This window comes from Ascidia mentula, chromosome 8, assembly GCF_947561715.1.
Source record: "Ascidia mentula chromosome 8, kaAscMent1.1, whole genome shotgun sequence".
Lineage (NCBI taxonomy): Eukaryota > Metazoa > Chordata > Ascidiacea > Phlebobranchia > Ascidiidae > Ascidia > Ascidia mentula.
This window is the reverse complement of record NC_138573.1, coordinates 9,715,530-9,738,772: the sequence shown is the minus strand read 5'-3', so window position 1 is coordinate 9,738,772 and position 23,243 is coordinate 9,715,530. Positions and strand designations below refer to the sequence as shown.

The 23,243-nt window shown below is 36.1% G+C and overlaps 4 protein-coding genes and 1 non-coding gene across 11 annotated transcripts; all 5 read right to left on the bottom strand.

The window, feature by feature from the left end:
* Positions 1–1,695: 1,695 nt before the first annotated feature.
* On the bottom strand, positions 1,696–5,308 carry LOC145911299 (protein phosphatase 1 regulatory subunit 36-like). Of its 5 annotated transcripts, none has more exons than XM_082998588.1 (12): positions 5,014–5,308; positions 4,541–4,608; positions 4,391–4,471; positions 4,115–4,327; positions 3,925–4,050; positions 3,716–3,868; positions 3,569–3,658; positions 3,330–3,517; positions 2,839–2,977; positions 2,345–2,506; positions 2,162–2,256; positions 1,696–2,064 (listed from the first exon to the last, which is right to left on the bottom strand). In XM_082998588.1, exons 1-12 carry the CDS (start codon positions 5,014–5,016, stop codon positions 1,970–1,972), a joined length of 1,413 nt encoding a protein of 470 aa, XP_082854714.1. In that variant the 5' UTR covers positions 5,017–5,308; the 3' UTR covers positions 1,696–1,969. The 5 variants fall into 5 exon arrangements, with proteins under 5 accessions (XP_082854714.1, XP_082854715.1, XP_082854716.1 ...); XM_082998589.1 differs by having other exon boundaries at positions 3,569–3,655; XM_082998590.1 differs by lacking the exon at positions 5,014–5,308 and adding an exon at positions 4,805–4,978.
* Positions 5,309–5,704: 396 nt separating this feature from the next.
* LOC145911890 (uncharacterized) lies at positions 5,705–7,599 on the bottom strand. Its single transcript, XM_082999329.1, has 2 exons — positions 7,075–7,599; positions 5,705–6,874 (listed from the first exon to the last, which is right to left on the bottom strand). Exons 1-2 carry the CDS (start codon positions 7,597–7,599, stop codon positions 5,705–5,707), a joined length of 1,695 nt encoding a protein of 564 aa, XP_082855455.1.
* Positions 7,600–10,386: 2,787 nt separating this feature from the next.
* LOC145912474 (phosphatidylinositol 3,4,5-trisphosphate 3-phosphatase and dual-specificity protein phosphatase PTEN-like) lies at positions 10,387–16,598 on the bottom strand. 3 transcript variants are annotated; one of them, XM_082999949.1, is made up of 12 exons: positions 16,583–16,598; positions 14,506–14,569; positions 14,383–14,427; positions 14,105–14,148; positions 13,907–14,037; positions 13,744–13,851; positions 13,467–13,602; positions 13,244–13,404; positions 13,084–13,162; positions 12,966–13,021; positions 11,897–12,007; positions 10,387–11,450 (listed from the first exon to the last, which is right to left on the bottom strand). In XM_082999949.1, the coding sequence occupies exons 2-12, from the start codon at positions 14,565–14,567 to the stop codon at positions 11,214–11,216; spliced, it is 1,170 nt and encodes a 389-aa protein (XP_082856075.1). In that variant the 5' UTR covers positions 14,568–14,569; positions 16,583–16,598; the 3' UTR covers positions 10,387–11,213. The 3 variants fall into 3 exon arrangements, with proteins under 3 accessions (XP_082856075.1, XP_082856073.1, XP_082856074.1); XM_082999947.1 differs by lacking the exon at positions 16,583–16,598 and adding an exon at positions 14,725–14,914 and having other exon boundaries at positions 14,506–14,590; XM_082999948.1 differs by lacking the exon at positions 16,583–16,598 and adding an exon at positions 14,642–14,692.
* Positions 16,599–16,910: 312 nt separating this feature from the next.
* On the bottom strand, positions 16,911–16,984 carry Trnat-ggu (transfer RNA threonine (anticodon GGU)). The gene has a single exon. It is a non-coding gene; the product is annotated as a tRNA-Thr (tRNA).
* Positions 16,985–19,165: 2,181 nt separating this feature from the next.
* Positions 19,166–22,918, bottom strand: LOC145911236 (uncharacterized). The gene is made up of 7 exons (XM_082998513.1): positions 21,978–22,918; positions 21,231–21,317; positions 20,856–20,937; positions 20,696–20,792; positions 20,426–20,498; positions 20,234–20,351; positions 19,166–20,116 (listed from the first exon to the last, which is right to left on the bottom strand). Exons 1-7 carry the CDS (start codon positions 22,869–22,871, stop codon positions 19,956–19,958), a joined length of 1,512 nt encoding a protein of 503 aa, XP_082854639.1. The 5' UTR covers positions 22,872–22,918; the 3' UTR covers positions 19,166–19,955.
* Between the last annotated feature and the right edge of the window lie 325 nt (positions 22,919–23,243).

Sequence of the window (23,243 nt, the reverse complement as noted above, 5' to 3'; positions counted from 1 at the left end):
GATATATCGATTCACGAAGATGTTCGGCACGATTACACCTCAGCGTGCTAATCCAAGACGCACGTTAACACTTGACATTCACCCAACAAACACTTTCGCAGCGGGGGACTTTCTGCAGAGAAACTATTTTATTTAAACGTCATTTTTTGTGTATTGAAATTCCGTACAAAGTGCAAATGCAATGTAGGTCAATCGCTTCGTTTCTATTTCGCCAGATGCGTTAATCTCGCACAGATGTGTTAATCGGTTTATATTTTTAATTTCGAAATCGACGTTCCTTAATAATCGCATTTTTCTCATTTTCGAAAATATTATAAATACCGTCGCTCGGCCTTAAGCCAGGAGAGATCAGAGAGAGTACGAGAGGGAACGAACCAAATTACGCGCATGTTAAGAAACATTGTACGTGTATTAAACCAAGGTATGTTTGTTTATCGTTTTGTGTAATAATTAAAAAGCCGCAAAGGTAGTTTCTTTGGCAGATGTTTTTAATAGATTCAGGAGTCAGATATACGGCAGTGTTTCGTTCTGCAAACTTAGGTCCCTGCAAATACACGATGTCAGAATTACTTCAGCAGTGCAACAATTTCACGTTGACACTATTGCGTCACAAATACACAAGAAAACCGACATCATGCTTTTGCAAAGTGCGGCAAATTGTATAGAGTAGACTATATCGCCTACCACTTGAAAAGCTCTCGCGTACCACGCGTACCACAGTTTGAGAACCACTGATCTACGTGGACAAAGCGAACATGTTTAAAAAGACAACTAGGCCTACTTGCTACCGCTGTGGAAAGGTCCTATCATTTTGCATGTTTTTGCAAACATTTGGGACACTTGGAAGCTGTTTTCAGAATAAAGCAGACATTTGTTGAGGATTTCAAAGTCGCAAGCAAGTTTAAGTACGAGGCTGAAGGTAACCGTTAACAATAACATAGGTTTATTGGAGATAAACTCCACAACAAACAGAAACTTCATTTCTGTTAAGACATAGAAGTAAGGTGGTAAACCGCTTTTGAAGAAGTCAATTCGGCGTTTAACACGGCGACAGAATATGTGGTTCCGATTGTGAGGGCGGTTGAGACAAAAGTTCGACATGGACCAAAAATGAGTAACTTCGAATATTTTGTCTCTGAAATGCCGCGTCTCAACCTGATTGGTCGATGCGCGGTCAAAGTGTTGCATATTTTATTGGACCAGCTACTACACAGTCCCAACGAGGAGTTGCACGCATTATTCCGTCCACTTCCTGAAAACTGGATGCGCAAGTAGCAAGATGGATACGGCCAGACGAAGATTGATTCAGCTGACGCATATAATAAAATCCGGTTGGGGCCAAAGAGGTGAGCTATTGGAAAACGTTTTACCATTTGGTATAACCTTCATTCCAAGCTTATTTCCAATCGATAATGGACGACATTACATAATATTTGCAAGGTGTAACCGTTTATCTCGACACGCTTGGCAAAAATTTGTGCAATATTTTGATTTCGCCATTTTGCGTCAATAGAATTACCTGATTTTTGTACTTGTATGTTGGCTGACCTCAGTGATTATACATTGACACCTAGCTTCGTCAAGCAGTTTGAACATATCAAAGACTAATTATATTCAGTAAAACTGCTATAATATAAAGCATGAAGTGTGCAAGAATATCTTTGTACTTTATCTTTCTGCATTATTTATCGCATATGCAATAATAATTATGTGTATTTAAAAACAAAAAATGCGGTGTCCACATGTTTCAATACAATTAAATCACAAACAAATTGGGGTAAATGTTAATTGTGGGTAATGTAATCCGGCCAATATAGAAGCTTTCAGTCATTTGTAACCAATTTAAAGAAAATTTCTGATGCCGTTTATATTTACAATGGTTTTAACTGTGTGTTTTTTACGACGATAAATACAGCAGGTTGTTAAATTAACTTTAAATTAAAATATTCCTGCACATGCTGTTCATATTCTATTCTCCTTCCTCAGTTGTTGCTCTAGATAGTGTGTTTCGCAATGCAAATTTTTCAGAATGAATATTTTTTCTGTGAGTATTAATCACACCATCTGCAAAATAGCATGAAAACTACTTGAAATAAAAAAAAATATGGACAACTTACAAAATTACCTTGTGCAAATCATATTTATTAAAACACATGCTTACCTTCGGAGTGTTCAATTTCCTCACCATTATCCATGTTTTTTGGCATTAGATTTTCAGCATTAAAAAAATCCATTGGTTCTCCAATAATACCTATTCTAAAAATCACTTTAGCATCAGTCTGTTGTAATCACCCTGTGCATCTTTTATTAAACCATTTGAAGTTAATATGTGTTTTATACATACTTTTCATCAGAGTAAGTGTACAATTTTACTGGTGAAATAGGCTGTTCAGCATTCCTTTTTTCCATATATGTTGGCACATGGTGCTGTGGCATTGGCATGAGCAAATACTTTGATTCTTCCAATGGTAATGGTAAAAGGGATATTAAAGCTGCCGATCGCTGGCTGCAACAAAAAATGAATCAAACTTTCCACAGATGTATCACAACATGATCATTGACAATTACAGAAGTTAAATAACAACAGAAGACGCATTCAACCTAAATTATGTTTTGATTGCTTTAATGCAGTTGTTCTTAACATTTTGCAATCATACCTCCCTTACCTGTTGGCCCATGCATTCAGGCTCCGGCAATACCATAGTAACCATTTTGCAGAAGCGTAATATGTATATTTTAGCAAAAATGTATGTCATAACAACCAACCATTTAAGATATTGTTGAAACATATTGTTACACCAGATAGGCAATACAGTATTATAGTGACAGCTAATTTACTATATTGCTTTCATTATAGCAGGACGCTTTCCATGTATCCTCTGATGTTCAGCAGGAGTTATTTTCTTAAATTCTGGAAGTTTTACTGCAAGAAGCTCTTGCACACGTTCAGCAATTGGTTTGTTCGATTTATCATTTCCTGCAATAGCATTGAAAAAAATAGAAGTAGTATGAACAAATGAATTGGTGTTTGCACACAAGTAATTTTATCATTTTATCAAATATTATTGTATGACTAAAGGCAGCATATCTGTATCTATATCGTAAGTTTCAATGATGGGAAATGCCTACCCTGTGGTTCTCAGTATTAAGCATTTTGAAACAGGTAGTTACTGGCCGTTGTCAAGAATTAAAAAAAAACGCTTATTTGACCCCCTACCCCCTCTCTTTTGGACATTATTTTGGGTAAAAGAGCCACCAAAAATATAATTGGAATAAATTGTCAAAGTATCCTTTGTATCTATTGTGGTTTTATGGAAGGCCCATCTTACCTCTATGGTGGCTAGCTGCACCATTGTCATACAGGATGCTTTGTTTTTGGCGTAAAGCTGGGTTGTAAACTGGTGATCGCAGCATGTTTCCAACCTCAACCTGGATTTGATCAAAGTCATGCCTTCGGAATGTTATCCATATTGATTGGATGCAAAAACTATACAAGTTCTCAAACATTTTCTTGTCCCTGATAAACAACATACTTCAATTTAAGAAAAAGTGGTGAATCCAGCTTAACTGTGATCGCCAAGTAAGGGCCTGTGCAGTGGGGTTTTTCCAACACATATTTAGGGGTTTTTCCAATACATATTTAGTTTCTTTGATTCTACTACATAAATCATGTCGTTACGTTTATAAATGTAAAGTTTAAGTCTTTTATTACTACCTATGGGTGGACGAAACTCTTTGTTTTCCACACTCCATGTGATGCTGCTTCTCCAATCCTAGTCCCAACAAAAGTATGCAATACGCCTGTCCAAATTTTTTCTTTGTGACATGCAGTTTTTCCCTTGTTTTAGCAAGTGCCTTCATTTCAGCCCTGTTGGAATGCTTTCTCTTATATTTTTTAAATAATACTTTAACTAACAATCCTACTTGCTTGGTTGCAAGTAACTTGATTTGTGCGGTCTGCGTTGTTGTTCCAACTCTTCGAAGAAGCATTTGAAGTATTTTAACAGCATAATCAGAAAGTTATCGAACTGTTCTGTCTCAAGCAATTGCCTGTTTAAATTGGTAAAAAAATACCATTGGAAATATTTTTGTTGATAGTTCTAGTATTTCTTACTTGAAATTTTGTGAAACTGAAGTTTCAGACATTCTTGCTTCATGTGCCAATAAATCCAGGGCAATTGTTTTTACATGTTCCAAAGTTACTACAGCATCTTCAGCATACTGTGAGATTCCAACTTTTAGAGACCCTTTTGCATGTGGTTTGCTGTGAGTAAATGTTGTATTGGCTGGAGTAACTAAACCCACATTGGATTTGTTTGCGGCAATTCTTAAAAAACAAAAAAACGGTAAATGACAAAAATACATAAATTTTACACAAATATGTTTGTACCTTTCACTATGCTTTATTTGATGACGTACACCGAATGTTTTTCTACTGTGTTTATTTATTCCCTCAGATGCCTTATCCTGACTAATATATTTACAGCCACTTAAAATACAGCTACAGTGGATATTGAACCATTTTGAAACAACAACCAACCTGACAAACTCCAGTCGACTTTGTTGATCATTCCAGTCAAAATGACCTCTGCGCATTGGCAGGTTTATCTAAGTGAGAAAATTGCAACATGTTTTCAGCAGGCTCATAACCTTTTTTGTACATTACATTATTAGAAAAATAACGAAGTAAGAACCAACTGCAATGCAAATAAGTGTCAATAACCAATGTCCAGAATTTGGTATAAAAATCGGAGGGGGGGGGGAAATGGCAATAGGTGTGTCAATATATACCTATAATAATAACCTGTGAATTGGTGTAACATTCTGTAGTTGTTCTGAAGGCATTGTGATGCCCGAGCCCCTAAAACAGTCATCAGGACTCAAAGATTTGTCAACAGGACTAATATAACTTTGTCCCGAATTGGACTTTGAAAGATATGGTATTCCTATTTTAGTTTGCAAATAAGGACAGTAGGCTACAAAATAGGATTATTAGAAATAAATTACTCTTACCATTATGGAGGTCAAGTTTCAACAGAATGCAGCAAAGTTTATTTCAAATGCACTTTTTACAGTAATTCCTCACCTTGCAAGCACAGCATGGATGCTACAGAACATGGCATTAATAATTACAATTTATCTTTCAGTTGGTATATGAAACAATATAGGTAACCAGATGTAGTGCAGTAAGTTTGACAAACTTTATATTACGTTTTATTTCGCTTTATTTATTTTTGATAAAATATTTAAGTATAAGTGTCGCTTGGTTTTGTGGTATTATCCACCTTGATTGGCATCTTAACGGAAATAGTGCAGAAAACGGAAAACACGCGTTTCCGTTCCCATGGAAACCATGTGGGGATTGTCAAAACATAATTAAATAGAGATCAGTGCCATCATAGAATACTAAAACATATTGTTTTAGTATTCTATGGTGTTTTAGTATTCTATGGTGCCATTATCACTAAATACGCGTCTGGGCTTCCCACGTCGCCCAATGAACCTTCTGAAGGCATCAATAAACGAATCGGTAGATAGCGAGTGCGCTACCTCCAAATGCACAGCACGAACAGTCATACATGTGAAGATGCAACCATACCTTTTGAATTCGCTTCTTTCCTGTTTGACAAGCATAGGTCCGAAGTAATCCACTCCAACAGACGAAAACGGAGGCTCGCCCGGAATCGTGCGCTCAACAGGTAAATCAGCCATCATCTGCTTCGACACCGATGCATTTCTTTTTCGACAAAAGTACACAATTTCCAAGGATTCTTCTCACTGCAATTCCACCTCGCACAATCCAATATTTCTGACGAACATCTGACCAAGTGTGCGACATTCCAGCATGACAAACATTCACGTGAGACTCGCGTATGATTAAAGTAGTAATATGATGTGCATTTGGTAATACAATTGGGTGCTTCAAGTTAAATGCTATTGGCGCCCTTTGTAGACGACCACCCACTTGCAAAACGCCATCAATCAAGACTGGATTAAGTCTGTATAGTGCCTTCGACGGAAGTTTCTTCATAATATTCTTCCTTTCACCACGACCGACGTCTTCACGCTTACACAGTGCATCCAATTCCTCTGAAAATTCCCATTGCTGGACATATTTAACAATCGCAATTTCAGCTCTTGCAAGATCGACGACAGTCATTTCCTTAGACTGCGGTTCTCCTCGAGATTGAAGTTGGTAATCCACCATCCGCAGGAGCCACGCTACTGCCTGCTTTAACTTCTTCCATACAGAATAGCGCTGAATCAAGTCATCAAACGAACAACGCTCCTCAGTAGCATGCAAAACCATCGTTTTCTTCGGCTTTAGGTTCAAATATTCTTCGGGCATGTCCCGGACGTTTATAGGATTCGCAGGCCAGCGACTCTCGTCTTCGCACAGAAACAATGGCCCGGAGAACCAACGCTTGTTTTCGAGAAAGGCCCTAACAGTAGACCCACGAGATGCATCATCGGCCGAGTTCTTTTCAGTTAAAACATACCTCCACTGCGACGCGTCCGACCCTTCTTCGATTGGTAATCTGTTGGCGAAAAAGGTACAAAAACGTTTACTCACATTGTTTATGCATTGTAGAACTGAAGTCGAGTCGGTCCAGAAAATAGATCGTTCGACACTCAGATCAAGCTCCTGCCTCAAAACTTGATCCACTCTAACAGCAAGAGTAGCTGCCGTCAATTCCAATCTGCGTATGGAAACTGTCTTCAAAGGTGCAAGGCGAGCCTTCCCAGCAACAAAGGCACAATGTACACTGCCTTGCTTATCAACCGTTCGCAAATACGCGACTGTCCCGTATCCACTGGAAGACGCATCTGCAAAGTGATGCAGCTCACACCTTTCGACATCATGTACGGTTGTCTGGAAACACCTTTCAATCTTAATGCTCGATAGACGTGGAAGTTCAGAAGTTCAGAAGTCCATGCATTCCACCTCTTTCCTATATCCGGTGGAACTTCCTGATCCTAGTCATACTTTTCTTTACAAAGTTCTTGCAACAACATTCGTGTATGCAATATTACCGGTGCAACGAATCCTAAAGGGTCAAACAAAAAACTGACCATAGAAAGTATACCCCTTCTCGTTGCAGGCTTCTTCTTAGCTTTAATGTCGAATTCGAACATGTCGGAGGTGTAATTCCACAACACTCCGAGCACACGTTCCATGTTCTTCCCATCAACATTTAACACAATTGACTGCACGGATCTATATTCGGCAGGGATTAACGACAAAACAGGCTCGTTGTTGCTTACCCATTTTCTGAGCTGAAACCCTCCAAGTTGCAACAGATCCAGCAATTCGCCAGCCAATTTCATTGACTTATCTTCAGTTTCGACGGATTTTAAACCATCGTCCACATAGAAGTTTCGTTTCACGGTTGCAACCGCTTCGGGACTAAAATTACCTTTATTATCTTCAGCCGTTTTTTGTAAACAGAATCCAGCACAACAAGGAGACGAGGCTGCTCCAAATATATGTACCAGCATTTGGTAGTCTTCAGGTTCACACGACAAATCGCCTTCAGGCCAACAAACGAATCTCAGCACGGATGTATCAACTTGGTCCACCCTCACCTGATGAAACATCGCTTCAACATCAGCGACAAACGCAACTGGTTCCTGGCGAAATCTAACAAGTGTCCCAAAAAGGCTGTTGATTTAATCTGGGCCTTGCAAAAGCTGATCGTTTAGCGACGTATTCTGAAATCTGGCAGCACAATCAAAGACAACCCTCACCTTTTCCGGTTTCTGCGGGTGTGTCACTGGGTGATGCGGCAGGTACCAAACAGCGCCATCCTCCGGATTCTTGTCGTCGCTCTTTAAACGACTGGCATATCCCTCCTTCTATCCAACGTTTGCTTGTACTTTCTATGCAGCTGTGAATTATTTTCCAATCGCCGTTATAAGTATGACAAACGGTTTATTGCCGTAGAACGGTTATTCGGTAGGTTTGTAGCACCTGGAGGTTTGTAGCAACTCTCGGGACAGCCTGACAGCCCGAAAAAGCTTAACTTAAGCTGATTTAAAAGCCCCATGTAAATTCGTCGTTTTCGCGCGTCGAATTTGAAAATCACGTGACCCGGTTACGAGTCGACCTAATATATCGGACTCTTGATAAAAAAGGCTATACTCTCTAACCCAAAGTCAGTCTGTCAGTTTAATAGCCTACATAAATTAAATAACAATCGCACGAGTATTACAATAAAACGTTACAAACCACGCGTACTAAAGTCTCAGTCTGTTAGACTTGAAAATTATAGACTGTTAGAAAACCAGACGGAATGACTTAAAGTGCATATGACACGGCCATGACAACTTTGCGTAAAACTAAAGGTACATCTACAACAAACTTATATCCAAAGTTTTACGCTTCTACGTCAACTAAAAAATGTAGAAAACTGCACGAAAAGTAACGGGGACCAAAAATCGTAAACCTTTTGCGCTAAGGAGAAAAGGACATCACATAAGGCACTCGTGTCGAAAAAATGCATTGTTTAGATAGGAGAAGGCGCCTGTTTTTGCAGATATCGAATATTTTCTAACATAGGAGAATCCTCAGATTACGTTACCTTAAAGGTCAGGACAGGGTTTTGCATCACACAAAAATTTGTCATTGTGACGTCACGAATCAAAGGCTTATTTGTCCCTAATTAACGGAAGACCATAGGGTATAGCAGAAACGACATAACTGTGAGTGGACAAAACGACAATGCTTAACTAACGGTTTGTCTCTGTCGTGTTTTCAAAAGCTCATGTATCACGTTAGCGATCATAAATGCTGTAACAACAAGAATACCCTGTCCCAGTAACTGTTTTATTATTACACAACTAAATAATACATAATAGGTCGAAAAGCGGCCATCTGTCTTCAGCTTAAATTAACATCAAAATCCGTTTATTGCACTTGTTCACTTTTTGTCCCCTGTTTAATGCAATATTATGCTTAAACCAGTTTTACAATATTTTCCATTCCTACGCATAAGGCTTGCTGCCAGCACTCGCGCACGACCGAAGCGCCTTCTATGACGTCACGCAACAATATCTCGCTTTCTCACGATTTTGTTCGCAGCGGCAAAAGTGCGACTTTGATCAGCTGTATCTCAGAAACCAGTCGTCGTATCAAGCTACTTTTTTCGCCAAAAATGTTTTAAAGTTATGAACATCTCTTTGTTTGATTATTAACATGATTTATTTTCACGTGTCATATGCACTTTAATGACTCTATTAAGGACTGACTGTTTTTACCCAAAGATATGTGGCTTAAATAAAAAATGCATACAGAGTCGTTTGAGTTCGGACCAATCCGTGACTCATTTGAAAAGACAGCTTACTGCTGGAAGTTGTTACAAAATAGGTCGGCTGGATGTTTAGTTGTCTTCCGTGCAAGCGAATAAATAGCACGCCCGCCGTATGGGTTGAAATGCATTCGTGGCGTTACTAGTATTCGACGTTAATAAAAATACAGTTGGTGCCACGAAAACACAACATAACATACGATAAATATGACGTCGGATACAGCAGTAATTATATCAGAAGGTTAATTTTCGAGTTTTCCAATATCATGGAGCCGAGTCAAAATATTTGCAGCGACTGACAAACAAGCAAATCAAAGTTTCTCTTTCGGATTGTCTCCCGTTTGCTAATGTGGTCTTCTAGCTAGCTTGTGAACCATAAGCAGACTTTTAATACATTTTAGACGAATGACGTAATTTGGAGCGAAGCTGTCAGTCAAGGTGGTAGAACGGACTTCACAAAATATCCTTGACACCGAACAAAGTCATATTAAACGTGGTCTAATCCCAACTGATTCATTTATTGCGTTTTACTGCTTTTTATTTTATCGGATTATGATGTAAATAAACTGAATTGAATTGGTCAACCCTGTAGTGCTAGAAATCTATGACACAATAGTAAAGTTATAAAAAAAATTTGTTTCATGCTTATCATATTTAGTCGATGGTTTGGCCGAACGCATGGATGCTGAAAAATTAATGTAAATAGCTCGTAAATGTTATAAGTAAGATTTAATATATAAGTACAAGTATTGTTGCCAAATACATCGTTATATATTTTGTATGTTGGGCTTGTAACTATGTACGATAAAACGTATCGACAGGAAAGATTGGTTTGAAGGTGAATTACATTGAAAAAACTCCGGGCCGCACACAAAATATCGGCGTGACATTCCCTCGACTGCGAACGGTACGGTAAAAAGCTTCGTAAGCCACGGCTTACAATCCAGTAAATAGGTCAGATACAGCTTTAAACTTTCACAACGTTCCAATGCATTGTTTCTTGGCACACATAAAGTCTCCACTATCTTCCAAACAAATAAAAAAAATGTACCTGGGGAGTCATGTATGAATATGAAAGTTTTGATCAGTGTTTATTAAGGGTAGCAAAATGATCAACTCATCAAACAATGATTGGCCACCTTAAAACAATCAATATTTGTCTAAGATTGACACTGCCTTTGGGCTTGGTGGTTGTAAATGAACGAACAAAACCCAACTGCCCGATGCTGCCCATCCAATAAATGCATAATATAATAATCGCATGTCCCACATAACTAAAAACCTAGCAGTAGCTTTGGGAATTTTGTGGTTAATTATATTAAAAACATTTCTATCACTAGGATTGTAAAAGCTTGAAACTTATTTGAAATAAATCACAGTCTAAATTGCACAATGCAGGGAAGACACAGTTACATGTGAAGGCATAATGGTTATAACTGTATAAAAAAAAACTATATGTAAGCATTGTGATTCTACTTATTGCTTATAAAATATTTTGTAAAAACTGAATGTTGCAGTCCAAAAATATTTAGGATACACTAACCAGCATGTAATAACGTAAACTAATACAACTTGGAATTGGTATGGCATTATATTGGTGGAAAAAATGCAGTGTGAAATAAGAGCAACTGTAAGTTAATAAAACAATGGGCAAAAGCATGGTCAATCTTAAAACCCCTATTGCAGCACCTAAATAGAGGTTATAGCAGCAGGACTCTGTTTTGTCATACAAATTGTGATGAACAATTTTAATTTTGGACATATCTGAATGCTTGAAAACACTGATTAGGATGTATGAAAGTACAGTTTGAACAAAAATAGCAGTGCTGGGGCAATTGTGATAAAAAATTTAAGTGCATGGCCCTTCAACATTGCAAATGCAAAATATTATGTTGAAATCAACCATCACTGTAAAGGTTTATGAAACTGATCATAAGATGACAAGTCCTCAGTCGAACCAGAAGAATCAATTTCAACTGCCTGCCAGTCTTCTTCATCATCATCTGTATCTGTCAAGCTTCCATCATCAGTATCTCGATCACTACTAGATGAACCTGGATTGCCTTGTGAAAAATTTTCCTCTGGTTTTGTACCTGCTACAAGCATGGTCGAAGAATCCATTTGGCTGAATATTAAAATCACCTGTGGAACATTGCAACCATGATAGCATTTATGTAGTCAACATAATATATATGGGCATGCCTTGACAGTTATTGAAAATCAGTATTTGCAGAAGCAGAACTATTCACAAGTTTGTTGCCAAAGGATCTGTTTGATTCCTACTAAATGATGATTTTACCATTTAAATGTTTTGTACAGTACATTGCGGTAAGTAAACAATTTCCAGTTACAAAAGAGCAAGTAAATTTTTTTAAATAGTTTTTCTCAACTGCTACTTTGATGACCTGAAAATATAATTGCATTTGTTTTTTTACAGAAGTAAATATTTTTAAAAATGTTTAATGTCTTCAAACCGAACTGATAATTATAACTGTCATGACAACCACATGAAGTGTAATGCAACTTCATGATAAATTTGATCTACATTTTAGGTTTAAAATACATTATAAGACTACAAATCACTTTACCTTAAAATTGGGTGAAAAAAGTCTATTTGCCTCATCTTTGTTTGCCCTATCCAATTCATTTTTGTGGATGGTGAGAACAATCATGTCCGTTTGATGAGGCATGTGTGTACACTAAAAAGATGTAACAAATCTCTTGCAACCACAAATATATGTGATCAATTCAACTAAATCGGCAATTTGTGTCACAGCTACAACAGATTAATGAAGCATGCAAGAATTGACAATAAAATAAATTACTATTTTAGCCATGTAGAAAACTTGCAGGCATATAACATGACATGTAGGATACTTATGTGCATTACTTTTACTAACACAAAACTTGGGTAAGTAATTGTTTGCTTCTCTTGCAACAGCTTAAAATGGTTTATGTAATTGCAGAAGTTCATATCATATTAAGCTGGAGGTGCCAACATTTTGCATGTGTATGGTTCTGCATTACTTGCTCAATTTTGATGGTAAGAAATCCCAAAAATAATCACTTTCAAGAAAAGTGTATAAATGTAAAAATACCTTTGTCAGCTAACATCTACACTAGTCACAACAATGTTAAAATACTTTTCTCATTAAAAGAAGTGATATTGCGCAACATAAATTACATATATACATTTTTCATCAGCAAAATCCTGTATGAAGCAAGACAGACTATTACTTCAGTTTTTAAATTTTTTTTAAATAATGCTACCTAACCAGAAAAACTATCTTCACATGATCAAGGAACGGTTTTAATAAAACTTGCTGATGATTTGTGATGTTGAAGATAAAGTGTTTCAAGAGTCAAAAGTTTGGTTTTGTGAAATTTACTATGCTCAACAACAAACACACTCCTGGGCTACAGTTTTGTTCGAAATTGTCCACTTTATGTTATCTAGCCTGTATTGTTCTGGTATTGAATTTTTACCATGATGAAAAACATAGGAATATATGGTTAAATATATGCTGTACATTGAAGCAATGCTTTTCCTCACATCTACAAATTCTGTATGCAGGTGGAAAAGTATAAGAATCACTGTTGTAAGTTGTCCCAAAGTTACACATAAAATTAGAAATCAAAAAGTAGTATTTTACTGACTCTATAATATCTTTGTGCGTTTCCATTGGTAGTTGTGTTGGTTCTTGGATCACTATCTAAAACAGTACTTTTGTATCATACCAATAATCAACAAGTTAAATAACAACTTATAACTTACCACTACCTGGAAATGTTGAGACAGAAGACATTCCTTCTCGAACAAAAAATGTATTAAACCAAAAATGAAACACTTTTTCCTGAACACAATAAATCTAATTACTTAAAAACCAAAGAAGTAAATTTTAAAAAATTATCACTCAGTAAAGAGCATTTTATACCTTCCTCATAACTGGTTTGTTAAACACTTCAATTTTGATATCACCACAAAGGGGATAAGCTTGTGGAAGATCAAATATAAGATGGTTTCCAACTTTTTCTGCCACATCCGGGTTGGATGTGAATAGCTTAACTTTCAGTTGATTAATGACAAAAAAGATATCTATAATAATGATTTTTTATCTAAAAAGACCAATAAAGGATTTTAAAATCACGTTTCCTCACTAGCATTGTGTTGAAGAGGCAGTGTTTCAAATTGTATACTATGAAGTAATAAGGTTGTTGGCTTGTATGTTAATCCAGAAGTTAACAGTTGTGCATAATATGATACATATCGCTGTTGAGAAGGTATAGTCACACCCTGTAATAAAAATACATAATATATATATGATATTTAATTTGAAATCTTTATATCAGAATGTATCAGTTACTTGAGGGTGTTTTATTAAATTTATGCCATATGCTAAAAAAACAACTCTTGTCAGAAATAGTGCAGCATTACCTTCATGTTATTGGTGCGAGCAAGTCCATAGAAATTTAAAACATCAGAAGCAGCAGCAAATCTTCCACGGTGCAACAAATAACAGCAAATCATTACACCTGTTCTACCCTAAGACATGAAAACTAATCAAATTGCAAAATGTTTATGCAGTTGGAAAACCTACTTTTCCGGCTTTGCAATGTATTGCTGCTATATTGTCTTTATGTCGACCCAGCCATTGATCCACATCTTCACAAAAAGGTTTGATGAGTTCAAATCTTGGAGGATTGTGATCATCAAATGGGTAGGTGGCAACTAAAACATGTTCAAAATGGGCTTGACTTGTTTGCATGACATAATTTTTAAACTTATCTGCTGTTACCCCTGTCATGAAACTTCTTGGTATCATATACACGTTCCGAGCACCTAAAACACATGATTATTGAAGGCTTTTTGTATTAAAAAGAAAAACAGAAACTTTTAATTGGTAATTACACTGAAAAGTATGGCTTGTTGAACACAGTATTAAAATTGGTATTTTTTAGTGTGGTCAACTATTTATATATACCTGTGATTTTGTCTACCTACAATATTTAAAAAAATTAAAGTGTAGGGTGTTTGGTTGCATTTGCGTATCTAAATTGATAAGAATTCACTTACAAGTTATAAACTTTGTAATTGTTCCCATGCTTGCTTTCTAGAAACCTAAATGTTAGAAAGAGCATTAAACAAACCTTTCAGATAAATTTAAAATATATTGTTTTATAAAGTTGTGAAACTCACCTAACAACATCATCAATGTTATTCCGATAAAATCCTTCAACACGATCAGCAGGAAAACCCATTGCTAAAACATTTGGACATATATCTATAAATTTGCAATCAGGAAAATGCTCTCCAAATTTTTAGTTTTACTTACACAAAAGTTTAAAGATATATATGATCATAAAATGCATCGCATTGAATACAGCAAAAAATATATCTTTGTTATAGCAAGGATACAAGTCAAATCAAGGTCAAATCCATCTTCAATATATCTTCTTTTGTTTTTACTGACTAATTTTTTTATTTTTGACATGCTGCCTTTCACATTTATACAACTACTATCCAAAACTTCAAGCTTTTTACAGAAATCAAGTTTTAAACTTAAAGTTTCAATTTGTTAGTTTAAAACTTTGTGAAGTTACAGCACCTGTAAATAATATTTTAGTTTTTAGAACTTTGGTTGATTTTATCAAATACATGTATTAAACTACTCTATAATAACTAATTTGTTTGCAAATATGAGATGTTTCATAAATTACTAAAATAAAATTTTGATGGTTTGTTTCCCTGAAAAAATGCAAACCAAGTGGTACAAATCAAAATTCAATAAAGTGAGCAAAACTGAATTCCTTGGTTTTACACTAAGCACGACCGCACAGCCACAGCATATACAAAACAATACATCCATCATACTGGTATATGCTATGACCCACTACTGCTTAACCACACAGGAATTGTCACGTCATTACATCCTGTGTTAATACAATCAGTGTGCGTCACAGAAACATAAATAAAGATCTGAACATTATTTTCATGATACCGTGCACAAACAAAACTTGCATGGAAATAATCACAAAACCAAACCAACCAGACAAACATAAAAAAAAGTGTAGCTACTTCAATTCCCCAAGGACATGCTTGTTAGCCCTATTTTCATTAAACACAAGGTTTGGCACCAAAATTAAAAATAGATTTACATAAACCTGCAATCAAATTGCGACAAAACAACTTAAAACTCCAGTTTTCATTAAAAAAAGTGCGGTATTTAACAATTTACTGACAAATACAATAGTATTTTTACTGCTAATTGATTACTGACATTTAACAGGCCGAATTTCTACATGTATTACTGCAATATTGCACTTCAACTTAAGCATCACTCAAATTTATGAAAAACCCTTTTTCTAAATTGTTACAAATTAGTTGATTTTCTTACAAAACAGCTTCTGCTGCGATTTTATCAAAAAAACTGAATTATCTTGGTTTGGCACTCTTTAAGAAGACTAACATTTATTTTCCAAAACATCTGAGCACCTCTCGTTTTATCAGGTGTAAAATTACATATACTGTAACAGACTATGGCCCTATTCAAAGCCTGTCTAAAAGGTTAGTTTGAACTAAAACTTTTAGATCACAACATAGGCACAAGTATGTGGGTGTGATGAACCTCCTGATAAAAAAATACCTTGGGGTGCTGCACCCCTTTTTTTCTTCAAGTGCATATGCTGGAACCTTACATGCTTCAAGTAGAAAAAAGCTATGTACCAATACGTAAATTGAATTTATGCATTTTTCAGGGTCTTATCTAACAATCTGTTTAAACCGAAAGAGAAAAGTGGCACATTAAAAAAATTGTAAGCCATCATACATTTTCATTATGTGGCCAGCAGTTTTATAAACCAGGTGCTTACCGGCTGCAATCTAATATTTTTGTTGAAATGATAGCCAATTAGTGGACTAATCAAGTCAGCATAGGTATCCTACATATTACGCAGTACAACATTGTTTCCAGACATACTTTGTTGAGTTTTTTTGTATTTACTTTTTCATGTTTAATTATCAGTTATAACTCAGTTCAATTCAATTTGTTTTCGCCAAATACAACATTATCTCTTTTGTGACCCCTGGAGCAAAACAACAACCGAACTTTACCTTCTCCTTTATTAGTGGATGAACTTTTCTATTATCATATCTTTTTTCCTAATATAAATTTAGCTTATCCCCAAATATAACATTTGCTTTCTTATCATTATGCCTATAATAAAAATAGACAAACATCAAGTTATGTTAAAAAAAAAAACAATGTCAAACTTACACGCAGAGCAATATTTTATGCCTCTTTACTTGAGCCCCAACAAGGATGTAGACATAGGCTGAGTATGTAGACAATATGTACATAGGTCCTCGGAGAAAATTTTAAGGTGGAGGGGGGTCGCCCAACTAGCGAACAGGTATAAATTAACGCAGTAATATTTCATGCAATGGCATGATTGGCAGGATCGCCCCACTGCGCAGGTCCTTGCTTGGCGATCACAGCTATCGTATCGCGATCATTAGGTTTACAGGCTTGGCAGCCCAGGCATTGCAGCCTAGCAGGATCAGCCACTTTTTCCTGACAAGTCGGAGCAAGATTTGAAAAATCATGCTCCCGGTGAGGTTTGAACTCACGACCCTGGGCTAACCAGGCCCATTGCTCTACCAACTGAGCTACAGGAGCTCAGTGGTTTCACGGGGTATACTGTGGCCAAGGTACACTGGTGCGCAAGCGCACAACTTGCCAGGCAACCTTCACATATACGTAGGGGATCTCTACCACCGTATCAGATAACGCAGTAATATTTCATGCAATGGCATGATTGGCAGGATCGCCCCACTGCGCAGGTCCTGCCAATAGAGCGTTGGGCCTGGTTAGCCCAGGGTCGTGAGTTCAAACCTCACCGGGAGCATGATTTTTCAAATCTTGCTCCGACTTGTCAGGAAAAAGTGGCTGATCCTGCTAGGCTGCAATGCCTGGGCTGCCAAGCCTGTAAACCTAATGGACAGGTATAAATTATTTAGATTTATGTACTTCAAAAGTGTCGACAAGCCGTAGTAGTTTGTGTACAACTTACATTGTGAAATTCATGGTTGGGTTAGGATATGTCCGAAAGGCAATTACTGCCTAAGTCAATGCCTTACATGCCGTTATCACTACTTACAGTCCATTGTTTTTGAGGCCATGATCATCGATGATGTGTTGACACAAATCGTCACCTGTTACTAAGCATTCAGATACCGTCGCATTGTTTCATAATATTAGGGTTTGCTTTTGTGTTTTTCGTTTTTACCAACGTGGGGTCAGGGGGCAATGTGACCACAAAGGTTGGGGCAAACAGCAAACTGTGGCGTTACACAAAAGTTATGTTGATAGACTAAAGTTATCAAACGAATTGGTCTGTTGATGTTATGCTGTCTGCTCATTTAACTCCACTTTAACAATTAAACCTATTTCAGACATAGGCTTTAAAATATAAACACTAACATGCCAGATTGGAAAGTTTGTTTTTTGCGCGTGGTATTTTGTTTTGGCGATCGTTAATTGCGCAGACGACAGCAACGTTTTCTCGTATGGTAATGAAATAGCAAATTAATATTGCGCAGATTATCAGTAAATTTTCGCAAAAGTGTGCGGAGGATAAATCCTCTGCGCCCGACATTTTTTCCAGTCTGGCTAACATGTAACCCTAAAAGTTTAGTTTCTGCTCAGTTAGTATTAAACCATACTTTAAAAGTATGTAGTGTTGGTATTTTGTTGCTTTTGTGCCGTACAGGAAGAATTGGTGTTTTTACAACAGTGAGTAACTTTGCTCAGCAATTTTTGGTGTGATGTCAAAACTTAATACCACCTTTGTGGTTATGTAATTTGTTTTTTTTACAGTTTTATAAAGACCTATGCTTATTCTGAACTACTGCTTCAATATGCTGTCTTAGACTTAGCATAGCATTTATAGTTTTTTTACACTCAATTTTTGCAATCCACACTACCACACTCCACAAACACCCTACGCATTTGCAATAGATTTGTTAACTTCGTCAAACAAACTGCAACCTAAAATAGGTTTGTCAGGTGTTTTGAAAGAGATCATATTATTATTTATAATTACGTAGGCCCACCAATTACCATGAAGCTTAATAAAGTGCTGCTCTGTGCCTCCTTAGGATAAAAAAAAAATTTGCTACCGATGTCATTCATTTTAGCGAAATCGTTTTTTCTTTTACGATTTAAATTTCACGCATGACTGCCATTTCAGATCAAATTCTTGCAATATTGATACATATCAAGCACACACAAACGAAAAGGTCGCAATCAACTTAAAAAATTTAGTCGAACTATCTTAACCAGACAATCCGGCATTATTTTTGTAGGAATGTAATAAACCAACAAAACTAAACACGAACATACTTCAAAACAGTTAAAAAAAATCAAACATGAGAAAGAAATTCACAACGCTTTCCGGGCCATAGAATTTGCTACAATTTTGCACAGGGCTTGCGTAGAACATGCAGGTGAACGTGTTTTAAGTCAATATACCAACCGGCTCCACACTTATCAGCGAAATTACCTTAACCGCAGGCTTGTGTGACGGCAAAGTTTGTGTGCATCTGCATGCTCCAGGCAAGCCCTGTGCAAAATTATCGAAAATTCTATGGCCCGGAAAGTAATTGATTTTTGGCATGCATCAACAGCTGCCTTTTGTGTGTAGTCAAGGTCTGGCTCTTATTGCTTTATACAAATTTATTAGTTATTTACCTCTGTGAATCATACATGTAGCATGTTATAACTTAACAAGAAATTGATTTAAATTGTGTTCACTGATGCGTAAAATAATTTTGCTTGTGTTTTCTTAGCACGCACGCACAAGATTTTTATTTTTTATTCACGCAAAATCGTAAAAAGTTATGGAAATCAAACCTTAGTAACATATAGTGATCTGTATAAAACACTGGATTGGACTGATCGAATCTATGAGATCATTATATGTTACCAAATCTATAGAGAGCAAAGCATGCACCCATTGGTCCAGGATGAGACCTAAAAGTACCGAGTCCACCATACTAGTAAACACCACATATGCTATGTATGATGATTGAAAAAGATTGTGAACTACTAGTCTAAAGGAACTGCTCCGTATCTATTTTTGACAGGAAACATTACCGTGAGAAACCGTCGCACAATCTGTTCAGGACCGAGAGTTGGACATAGCTGTTTTAAATAGCCACTGTTAACGTAATAATTACATATAAACCGAACTGCAACATTAAGTCGCAATTACTAATACAATAAAAGTTTAATGATATGCATTTTGTTTGACTACAAACAAAAACGGCCCAAGAGAACACTACCCGCGCAGACTGGCTTATCAAAATACACCAAAAACATGTCCCACCGGCGAAACTTATTCATATAAAAGTACTAATATACGGTTCGTAATTGTGTACATGCCACGATTTTTTACGGTTTGCATCACAATTTGTAAATTGTTAAACAACTCTATGACAACAGAATATATACTTCCAGAAAATTAATGACCAATGTTTTATAATATTTTGCCAGAACTCGTTGTATTTTCGAGTCAATCTCAGTCTTGGTTAAAACAATAAAATGTAACAAATACAAGAAACTTGAACAACAGGAAACTGCTGCAACTTTATTTTTTACTATTGATGGCAACACGACAAATTGGGCATTGCATACTGGTGTTTAACCACTGGTCAATGCACAGCTGATGAAATAGGTGAAAGCATGGGAGCCTTCTTACATCTTCATTATCACAAAAATCACTCAAACAAATTGTGCACTTTTCATGAACTGCAAAAAAGGACCTTAGCTTTAATGCAAATTACAAGACCAGCTTGATTATATTTATATTTTTTAAAAAAATCACAAGCTTCCCCAAAAAAATCTTAAATTCAGAAATATACCAACTTTCATCTGTTTTCTGACATTCTTGCAATGAAGAGCCTAATTGGTTATCCACTTGATATTTGTAAGAAAATGTGTTCTGCTCTATTGTTTTGGAAGAAGCTCCAAATGATGACTGCAACTATAGTTATACATTTTGTAAATAAACAGTTTTAAAACTTTATTGTGTTGTCAAAAACAGAAGATTTAACTTACCTCATTGCCAAAATGGTGGGAATTTAAATAATCCATCGGAATACGCCCATTAACAGTTGAGGTTTCATTGCTACTACAGTAATAAATTAAACCACATGAAAACAGATTTAAGTATAGCAACATAACATTAAACTGTCCCAATGGTTTCCAGATATGTTGTTTAGTAAATAGTATCCAATTAGCAAGTTTCTGTGTTTTGCAGTTAGTCCGACAATAGCTACATTTTTTTACAAACCTTGCAAAAAAATATATATACCCCAATTAACTTACTGATACAAAAATGGATAATTGGGTTGATCTTCATTTGTCCCAAAATGAAATCTTTCTGGTTGATAAATTTCACTTGCATCCACATAGGGTGCTACTCCTTGTAACAGAAAAGAAAAACAAATATAATTAAATGAATTGACAACAACCATACTGAACTTACGTCTGGAAAATGGAGAATAATTGCAGTAGCGTGGAAACGGGTGGTGTCGTTGCCGAAAATACAATGATGAGTGAGACATCCGCTTCAATTACATATACAGAATGTTATAAAAAAAACTCTGACAAAAGTTTTGAAAACAGTTTAGAAAGTTTGGACCACAAGTTCTTTTTCTGCATATATCTCAAGTGTTTTGCTTCCAAAAAATCAAAAGTGGGTCATGACTAGGTCAATTTTTTTATGCCCTTATAAAATATGACTATTATTGCTAAATTATGAACTCTTTTGTTAGTAACCCAGGCACAAAATTGAAATGATATAAAATTAAATTGGGGGAAAATATCAATTACTGCTTGTTTGTGCAAAAGTGTCCAGTACCTGATGCAGCTGTCTGCGGTTGTTTTCCAGCATACTGTTTTGTTGTACAAGTAACTGATGATGATGAGGTGCCATTCGGTTTGCAAACTGTGTAAAGTAACATAACATGCCTAATAATTTAAAAAAATAAAACGAATAAGGAATCTGATGAGGTAGTGCGTGCAACCAAAATTAGTTGTTGTGCCAAAATTTAACAATGTTTAATCTGGAGAAAAACGATATCAACTGCCAGATTTGTAATATGGCTTGTGTAAAATTTTTGACTGATGAGTTTATGGAACTTATTTTCCTTTATGTAACATTCTTACAATGAGTGGGACTGCTCAAATGCCTTGACTGGGCTGTAAATATTTACGATGTAAATAATTCCAAGCATTAGAACTACAATTGGTCTGGTGGCCATTTATTTCATGGTGACTTTAAATTTTTTGTTGTCGGCTACAATTGGGGAGGCACTAGGTCTGTAAAAGAAAGGGCACTAGGTCAGAAAAAAATGGTATATATAAACATTAAACGGTGATTATAAAAAACTAAAACAAGTGAAAAGTAACAGAGTTGTGGGTCAGGGCAGCTTCCCTCTATTTGAAACGACAATACCACACAAGATGAGATTTTCCCACAAACTGCAAAATTCTTACATTGGTGCTGTGAAGACTTAGACACTCTAATCAGTTTATTGTTACTGTGAAATCTGTTTTCTGTGACACCAATAGGTATTTAATTGCAGTTAAATAGCAATTTACTTACCCACTGGTTTGGGTAATATCCAATCTCAACCTCTCCATGTTGGTGTGTAGAAAAAGCTGAAGTTTCAGAATTCAAAGTTCGAACGTTTGAATGTGATGCATCTTCCAGAAAAGAGACTTCATTATAATGTGTTGAAGTTTGTGAACTTTGCCCTTCTGGCATATACAAGGATGGAAAGGTATGTCGTAAAAACTGCGAAGGGTTTTGATGTCTTGAATTTGCAGCATCAATACAAGGGTTAAACACTTGTGAGGTTATGTTTGAATGACAATGTTGGGGTGGTAAAGAAAAAGTGCCACTAGATATTGTATGCCAATAATTTGATTGTCCACAGCAAGAAAATGGGGAATTTTTGTTTTCTTCTTCTAAACTAGAAATTGCATTTGCTGGTGGATTATATGTGAAATTACTGCAAGAAATTTTCCTTTCGTTAGAAGAGTTGATGTTCAGATGATTTTCACTTTTTTGAACAGTTTTTTTGGAAAAATGATTTTCTTTGTTAATTGGAAACACAGAATTTTTACTTCTCTGCTCATTTTGACATTGGTTGAAGTTGTCAGAAATTTTTTGTTTTTGTATATTAGGTCCGGCATCATCTTTGGTAAGGTCAATCAGAACTTCAGCATCACTCCGGTCAGAAGATTTCCATACATTAACAATTTCAACTTCAGAGTCCGTAGAGCTACACCTTACAACACCATATGTCTTCAATTTTGAGCTCTTTAGAGTACTTGATTTATGAAACTGCTTTTTTGTTTTCGGTTTAATTAATTTCCTTTTTGGCCCCAAAGAAGATGTAGATGGCACATCATTATTGTGATTGCTTGGTATGCCAATATGTTCATCATTGTCATCATCAACTGTAATAGTTTCTAAGGGTGAACATTTTGTCATTTTTTTATTGTCACTAAATCTTTAAAAAAATCCAGATTAGACCAAGCATAGCTGCAAACAAAACACAAATGTCACAACTGACAAAACAATATTTTCTGCCTCAGGCCAATTCAATAAAACTTTGTTACAAATTTAAAAAAAATCACTAACAAGCAATACGACCAGTGCTCGCTCTAGTTGAACGTTTAATTCATGGTTTCGACTTCGCGTCATCAATGGATCTGACGTCACCATTTCGGGCTGAAATTTAACCGTACGGATAAAACGCGTAGTCGTCCAATATCAGTTCTCTCGACAAAAACGGTTACCTAAACCAGTATTTTTCAACCTTTTTAAACCACGGAACACTTTTTTATTAAAATAATCTTGCGG

Excerpts from the sequence above, each read along its gene's own strand:
- LOC145911299 (XM_082998588.1), bottom strand. Across the intron at positions 3,869-3,924 it reads AGTTACTTGCAACCAAGCAA|GGCTGAAATGAAGGCACTTG; the intron begins GTAGGATTGTTA and ends GCATTCCAACAG. Across the intron at positions 3,518-3,568 it reads GCCCTTACTTGGCGATCACA|GGACAAGAAAATGTTTGAGA; the intron begins GTTAAGCTGGAT and ends GTTGTTTATCAG.
- LOC145911890 (XM_082999329.1), bottom strand. The coding sequence starts at position 7,599 with ATGTTTCATCAGGTGAGGGTGGACCAAGTTGATACATCCGTGCTGAGA. Across the intron at positions 6,875-7,074 it reads GAAGGGGTATACTTTCTATG|ACAACCGTACATGATGTCGA; the intron begins GTCAGTTTTTTG and ends AGGTGTTTCCAG.
- LOC145912474 (XM_082999947.1), bottom strand. The coding sequence starts at position 14,800 with ATGTCAAAAATAAAAAAATTAGTCAGTAAAAACAAAAGAAGATATATT. Across the intron at positions 14,591-14,724 it reads ATTTGACCTTGATTTGACTT|ATATATGTCCAAATGTTTTA; the intron begins GTATCCTTGCTA and ends GCAAATTTATAG. Across the intron at positions 13,163-13,243 it reads ACAAACCAGTTATGAGGAAG|GAAAAAGTGTTTCATTTTTG; the intron begins GTATAAAATGCT and ends TATTGTGTTCAG.
- LOC145911236 (XM_082998513.1), bottom strand. The coding sequence starts at position 22,871 with ATGACAAAATGTTCACCCTTAGAAACTATTACAGTTGATGATGACAAT. Across the intron at positions 20,938-21,230 it reads ACCGCAGACAGCTGCATCAG|CGGATGTCTCACTCATCATT; the intron begins GTACTGGACACT and ends ATGTAATTGAAG. Across the intron at positions 20,793-20,855 it reads TTATTCTCCATTTTCCAGAC|GAGTAGCACCCTATGTGGAT; the intron begins GTAAGTTCAGTA and ends TTCTGTTACAAG.